Genomic DNA, 7,500 nt, shown 5'->3' with positions numbered 1-7,500 from the left:
AAAAAAAACCGGTTTATTTCTTTTTTGACCTTTCAGAAAATTTTAAAAAATTAGAAATGTCATTCTTCATTTTTATTTTGGGTGCCAGCTGTGTCTAGTAACAGACTTGCGCACTCAGATTTTATGTTGATTATGCATTAGACTGCATGACCTGAATCTGCCATTGTGTGATGCAGAATAATAAACATTAATTTGAGTTTTGAAAAAAATTGAAATGCAGCAATGACTTCTTATATCATTATTATCATTACTACCATTTTGTTTACGCTTTGCTAATGGCTGATATACATTTCAATCAGTAACTGTATAGTGTATGTTTATATATATTAGTAGACATATGTGTGCATTCAGTGCGTTGCATGCTTGCCACTGATCATGACACCCCGATAAACACATATATATGTGTGTGTGTGTACATTATGTGTGTATATTATGTGTGTGTATATTATGTATGTGTGCGTGTGTGTGCGCGTGTGTGTGTGCGCGCGCGCACGCGTGCATGTGTGTGTGTTGTTTGTTGTGTGTGTATGTGTGTGAAGGGCTTGTTTGACATTGTTCACAACCATGCACTACACAGGCATGCCTTTGAGCGCAAATTATTCGAAAAAAAAAAAAGAAAGAAAAACCTTGTGTTGCATCTTTCTAGCACTGTAGATAAAATCAAAAAGCTGTCAGAGGCAAAGCAAAGAATGACAACCCAACACAAAGCTTGGAAGCAGCAGTGAAAAGAGTCCACTGTGGTGTGTCATCTGTATGTGGTGGGTGGTCCAGTGGTTATGTGCCAGACTAGGTGAAGGAAATCCCGGACCAGCCCTCACCTTTTTAGGCCCAACACCCGGCTTATATCACAGATTGACATATGTTTACATTTGGGCCAACAGCAAAGTGAGAGCTGTATTATCAATGGTTTCTCCAGTCAATGGGAAACCATTTACAGCTTAGTCTTTTGTGAAGGACTATGACTCTCAAACTAGGAGGCAAACTTGCACTGGCTGTTAGTGCTGCTGCCTTGCGGGCTAGTTGGCCTTTGGGAACCATCCCAACGCCGACTGTCCAAAAACCCTCTTGGCTGAGAGAGTGGGGATGTACTTGGGCAAGACACTCTCCACTGTAATCAAATTCTAGCCCAAATAGTCAGAACAGCAGTTGTCTCCTCTGCTGTTCTGATGGTCATAGTCAGACACGACTGACTATCAGATATATATATATAAGGTGTAGGAAGCAAGTGTCCACAAGTTTGAGTCCCATATGTATACAGACCAGGATTCCTACCACCCCCTCACCACCACCCCTACACACACACACCCACACCCCCACCCCTGCCTCCAATAGGTTTGAGTTGTAGTCAAGATGTTTGTCTTTCAGATGAGGCATTAAACCGAGGTCCCATTTCCAGCAGGCATTTGGCTTATACGTGAAAGAACCAATGGCAACAGAAGGGCTGCCCCTTGAAAAATTCTGCTGAAATATCCACTTTGATAGTACAAGAGATACACTTGCAGACAGCAAAAAAAAGAAGAAAATTGTTCTTGCGCTGTGGTGACATGCTCTCCCTGCTGAGAGCAGTCTGAATTACATACAGAAAAGTATGTTGTGGCAAAAAGAAAAGTATACAGTGCAGTGCAACACAATACAGTGCAATACAATATATATGATAGTCAGTTGTGTTTGACTATGACCATCAGAACAGCAGAGGAGGGAATTGCTGTCCCAACTATCTGGGCTGGAATTTGATTATAGTTGAGAGTGTCTTGCCCAAGTTTCATCCCCACTCTCTCTGCCAAGAGGGTTTTAGGACAGTCGGCGTTGGGGTGCTTCCTAAAGGCCAACTAGCCCCCAAGGCTGCAGCATTAAGACCCAGTGCAATTTTGCCTCCTAGTTTGAGAGTCATAGTCCTTCACAAAAGACTAAGCGTTAAATGATTTCCCATTGCAATGGAGAGACCATTGATTATGATAATACAGCTCTCACTTTGCTGTTGGCCCAACTGTAAACTTATGTCAATAAGTGAAATAAGCTGAGTATTCAATACAATGCAATGTAATACAATACAATACAATACAATACAGTACAATGCAATGCAATACAATACAATACAATACAATACAATACAATAAATACAAAATTGGTAATATCATCCTTATGGTCAGCAGTCATCTGTCTGATGTTGTGGAGACCTTGTCCCTAGTTTGGATCGGTCAGCTGTGGTGTTGTGATAACATGATATTTTATCAGTGGTCAGTGTTCAAAGGTTCACAAGGGCTGGACAGAGTCAGGGAAGATTAATTGCTGTCTAAAGAAAGACTTCCTCAAACAGTATGTTTACTTTAAGGTTATGGCTTAGCAGTGAACAGAAGGGGAGTGTATGTGTGTGGTTGTGTGTGCAGGGGATGGGGGTGGGGTGTTGGGGAAGTGGTTGCATGTGTGTGTGTGTGTGTGTGTGTGTGTAAAAAGGAGAGGGAGATAGAACTAACACTGCATTGTCAGCATACACATTAATTGCACCCGCACACACTTCTGGATGGAACCATAATGTGTATGAATTACCATGAAAAAAAGCTAATCTGATTTTAAAAAAAGAATTACACAGAGTTTTCCTTTGGTGCATAAAGATAAGTGTGGGGGTGGGGGTGAGGGGGGGATTGGGGGAGTTCTATAATATTCATTACATTACCATGAAAAAATCTATTCTGACTTGATTCTTGATAATGTGTGTTGTGTGCATGCATATTTGCATGTGCACATGTGTGTGTGTGTGCGCGCGCTTGCGTGCGCTAACGTTCAAGTACAAGAGGAAGCAAAAACTGTTTTGTGCAGGCCTTATGACGGCAAGTGGAGCAAGTCCATGGTGGGCTATGGTCCCGAGGACACTCACTTTGTGGTGGAGCTCACCTACAACTATGGCATTGGCTCCTACAGACTTGGCAATGATTTCAGGGTATGTGTTTGTAGCTGGTCTGTCATTTCACCCACCCTGTTTCGTTAGGTCTATTTGCTTGTCCGTTATTTGCCCAAACACACAATGCTCATGATAATTTTCAAGAAATATAATAGAGACATTTTTTTTTAAACAATGACAACAAACATATTCTATAATAAGAAAATTGAAATCATGAGTATTTTGATCCATTGAAAACTATTTGATTATATTTATCACTTTTTGCTTTCAATTATATATAAAAAAAATTTTAAAAAAAAAAAAAAAAAAATGTCCTCTAGAGGGTATGTGAAAACGACCAATAAACAGCAAGATTTTAATTACATTACAGATTATGATCTTCTGTCTTTTGTGCGTGTATGTTGTTGTTGTTTTTGTTGTTGTTTTAGTTGTTTTAGTTCACACATTGTAATTTGTGTGATAGACATTCTTATGACTTGTTCTCTCTGAATTATAGACTTTTTAACGATTTTTTTCACTTAGAATTTCCATTTTTCATGTTGTGATCTGATTATATGTCTGCTCTGGGAACAAAAAAGGAATGCTTGAGGATCCAGTTCAGTTCTGCTGTGTGTTTTTGGTAAGGGTGGTGTTGGTCATGTGGAGCAGGGAACATGAATCAGAAAAAAAGCACTGCAATAAAAGTAAAAACATTGGAAGTTGTGTCCAGATTCTGTTCATCAAAATAAGCAAAAAATGTTTTAACACACCAAAGCTCTGGTTGTTCACTGCAGTGGTAAGTTTTTAAAATCTGACTTATAATCATGAATGTGAAATGTCTGTCAAGCCTTGTGTTCAAAGGTACGAAACCCAATAGATGTGAGTTTTCACTGACCTGGAAACAGCTGCACGAGAAACGATAATCAACAAGCATATGAGAACGAAGAATGAATGGATGCATTGTGCTGAGGGACATTGTGTCTGGCAGCGTGTGTGTTGTTGGGCAGGTGACAGGAAGGTGGTATTGGATGTCTCTGATTGATGGGCAGGTACTCTGCATGATTTCTCAGCTCATTTTATCCCCAGTGAAAGTGAGCAATCTCATAACTGCGGTACTCCAGACCACAAGTAATTTTCAAGCGTCAGTAAACCAATCAGGAAAATTTTGTTTCAGAATGGGTTATCATCAGCTTTGGAGTATATGTTGTTAAGTGGTTACTGAAGCATGTGTAAAGTGTAAATAAATTGAAGAAAACTTGTAATAAACAAATGAAAACAAACAAAACAGAACTCAAAGTAGTGTTCCCCTCCATAATAAATGAAGATCAGACAGGAATATTGTCAGTATCTGTATTGTCCATGTGTTCTGTGTGGCTTGTTCAGGATTAAAGAGGCTATGCCAGTCTTGAATAAAAGCTAATTTATGTTTGCACATTTCTTCTGTCTTTGCTGCTGTGTGCACATGTCAAATGATTGGTATGAGGACAGGCCTGGCGCTTCCTTTTTTGAGGAAGTGTCTGGGTTTGTTCCAATGTACCTTTTATTTATGCCTCCTTTTTTGAGGAAGTGTCTGGGTTTGTTCCAATGTACCTTTTATCTACCTGTGTGCTAGCTGAATCGGTAGCGTAAGCATCACTGACTTGAAGTTGTGTACCTTGTGTAATGGAGAGAGTTACCACTCTTTACTATTTGTAGAACTGAAAGTAGGGTTCTAAGTTCCATGGTCTCTGCGAGTGCACAGTCATGTCAAAGGGACTCTGGTGGAGTGAACTCTTATCATTGAAGGAAGTTAGCAAGACAAACTGGTTTTGGTGCAGCACAACTGAAAGCAGGGCTTGAGACACAGTTCCTCATTCCATGGTGTCTATAAAGGACTCATGATGTGGGATAGAATGTGTTAATGCCTCTCTTATCTGGGGCCAGGGGGGTGTTGGTCTCTTACATTCTCTAGAGCCTGACATGTGGGCCTTTGTTCCCAAGGAAACAGCTGCAGAGCTAAAGTAATAAATGAGCAGCATGAGTTTCAGTTTTAGTTTCTGTTTCTCAAGGAGGTATTACTGCGTTCAGACAAATCCGTATACATTGCATCCCATCTGCTGGGCAGATGCCTGACCAGCAGCATAACCCATCACGCTTGGTCAGGCCTTGAGAGCATGCCTATATTATATATATATATATATATGTGTGTGTGTGTGTGTGTGTACCTATCAGACTGGATATCTTTTTACAGAATTTTGCCAGAAGACAACACTGTTGTTGCTTGGGTTCTTTTTCAGTTTGCCAAGAGTGTGCTGCACACAGGTCCTCAGTTTGTTGTCTCATCTGACAAGACGTTCAGTTTGATTTTCCAGTCAAACTTGGGAGAAAGGGTGAGAGCGGGATTCGAACCCACACCATCACAGACTCTTTTTTTGGCAGCTGAGTGTCTTAACCATTCTGCCAGCTTCCTCCATCAGGAGCAGCATGAATGAATGATAAATGAATATTATGATACTTTTTAATTCTGCATCTGATTTTTTTTTTCTGGTGTTAGGCAGTATAGTTTGATGTACACGTTATCCGAGAAAATCCCTGATTGTCAAAGTGACATCACCTCTCATGCATTCATCAGAGACTGGACATTGAATATCAGTTCCTTTAACCCTTTGAGCCCTGACCACCGCGTTACCGGTGGTAGAGAAAAATGACATAATGCCTAGCCACTGGTTGAGCGGTGCGTAAACACTTGTGTCGTGTTTTGCTATTGGTTGACTTATATTGAAGAACCAATCAGAAAAACCGTAATATTCTGACGTCAGCGAACGTAGTACCAACATGGCCGCGCCTTTTCACTGTGTTTAGTGCATGTGCTTTGGATAAAAAAGATCGATTTCTACCATGAAGCGTGCAGAGTCTCAACCTGACACGCCTCCTTTGATCAACTGATTCTGCATGCTCAGATTCATTTTCAACATCACTATCTGTAGCAAAATCATCTGATTCGAATTCCACCTCACTATCAGAGTAACCATTGTCATACTCTACTTCTGATAAATCATCAAGCATATCAATTACTTGCTGCGTTGTGTATAGTTGTTTTCTCGCACGTTTTGTCCCTGATTTCTGCCCTGACAGGCCAGGTTGAGACTGTGCATGCTTCAAGTGTTTACGCACCGCTCAACCGCTGGCCGGGCATTATGTCATTTTTCTCTGCCACCGGTAAAGCGGTGATCAGGGCTCAAAGGGTTTGATACCAGTTATTTGCAAATTTTGGCTCAGGAGCTCAGGCAGAAGGGTTAAAATTGCTCAGGAACTCAGGGCTCAAAGGGTTAAAACAGAATTCAAAATGCAAATTTTTGTATTATCAAACCCATATAAGTTTGCACATGGTCAAAAACGAAGAAAAAAGATTGAATCTGTATACACTGACAACACATTTCTCTGTGATTTTGGGGGGTACTTCAGGCTTGCTCAGTCAAGATTAAGATAAGAATTTATTTTGTGTATGTGTGTGCTCCTTTTGATCAAAGAACATATCTAGGTTACTGGAAATAACAGTATACACCGACACGGAGTGATGTTGGAAAGGAGTAAAGACTGATCGAACAGTGACATGTCATGAAGAATTTTGGTTACCCTTGCTTTGCAGCTGTTCCGTGTGGCGATAGACATGTATATGTATTGCCCATTCAGTGTGCATCACAGTAAGGACGCTCAGGTTTATGGAAAATGATCTGTGGATAACACTAGAATGCTCTCAGTCAGAAGCAGGTGTATCCTCTCAATGAGGAAGTATTACATGCTTTCAGATAGCCCCTCTCATTGTGCAACCCTTCTTTGTGTTGTATTATGATCATGTTGTGTTGTGTTGTTCTGTGTTGTGCTGTGTTGTGTTGTGCTGTGTTGTGCTGTGCTGTAATGCACTGCACTGCACTGTACTGTACTGTACTGTAACATACTGCAATGTACTCTACTGTACTGTACTGCACTGTACTGTACTGTACTGTACCGCACTGCACTGTACTGCACTGCACTGTACTGCACTGTACTGTATTATACTGTACTGCGCTGTACTGTACTATACTGCGCTGTACTGTACTGCACTGCACTGCACTGCACTGTACTGTACTGTACTGTACCATACTGTTCTGTCAAAATTTTCATTTTGTTACAATTCTTTTTCTCTGCCTGATGGCAGAACATGTGGTGACCAGTGTCATTATTTTGTGTGGTGACTGTCCCGCTTCTGTGATAACGACAAACCATGTATTACTTGTGCAAAAAATCTGATGGTGATGGAATCAGTTACTCCACTGGGATTCAAGACTCAAGATTCAAGATTCAAAAACTTTATTACTCAAGGATAAAGATTTTAGGCATCGTCCAGTCTTCCAATCTGTCCTTGTGACAACAATAACAATAACAACATTAACGATAATGACACAACAATAATAATTTTTTGTTAACACTGCTGCATCTACTGCTACTACAATGAAGAATGATCACCGTCATCATCATTAACATCGTAAAAAGTAATAAAACGAACGCATTCACACATTCATACCCATACACATGCACACACTCTCTCCACTTAACACACACACACACACACACACACACACACACACACACACACACACACA

General features: G+C 40.5%; 1 protein-coding gene across 1 annotated transcript in view; it reads left to right on the top strand.

The window, feature by feature from the left end:
- Positions 1 to 7,500, top strand: part of LOC143274707 (glyoxalase domain-containing protein 4-like) — a 25,566-nt gene that overhangs the window by 2,285 nt on the left and 15,781 nt on the right. Inside the window, exon 3 of the mRNA XM_076578608.1 lies at positions 2,818 to 2,938. Coding sequence (XP_076434723.1) covers positions 2,818 to 2,938 — 121 coding nt within the window. The remainder of the gene's footprint in view (positions 1 to 2,817; positions 2,939 to 7,500) is intronic.

This window comes from Babylonia areolata, chromosome 29 (genome assembly GCF_041734735.1).
Source record: "Babylonia areolata isolate BAREFJ2019XMU chromosome 29, ASM4173473v1, whole genome shotgun sequence".
Classification (NCBI taxonomy): Eukaryota; Metazoa; Mollusca; class Gastropoda; order Neogastropoda; family Buccinidae; genus Babylonia; species Babylonia areolata.
Note: the sequence above shows the minus strand (reverse complement) of the source record. Positions and strands in the feature narration are given on the sequence as shown.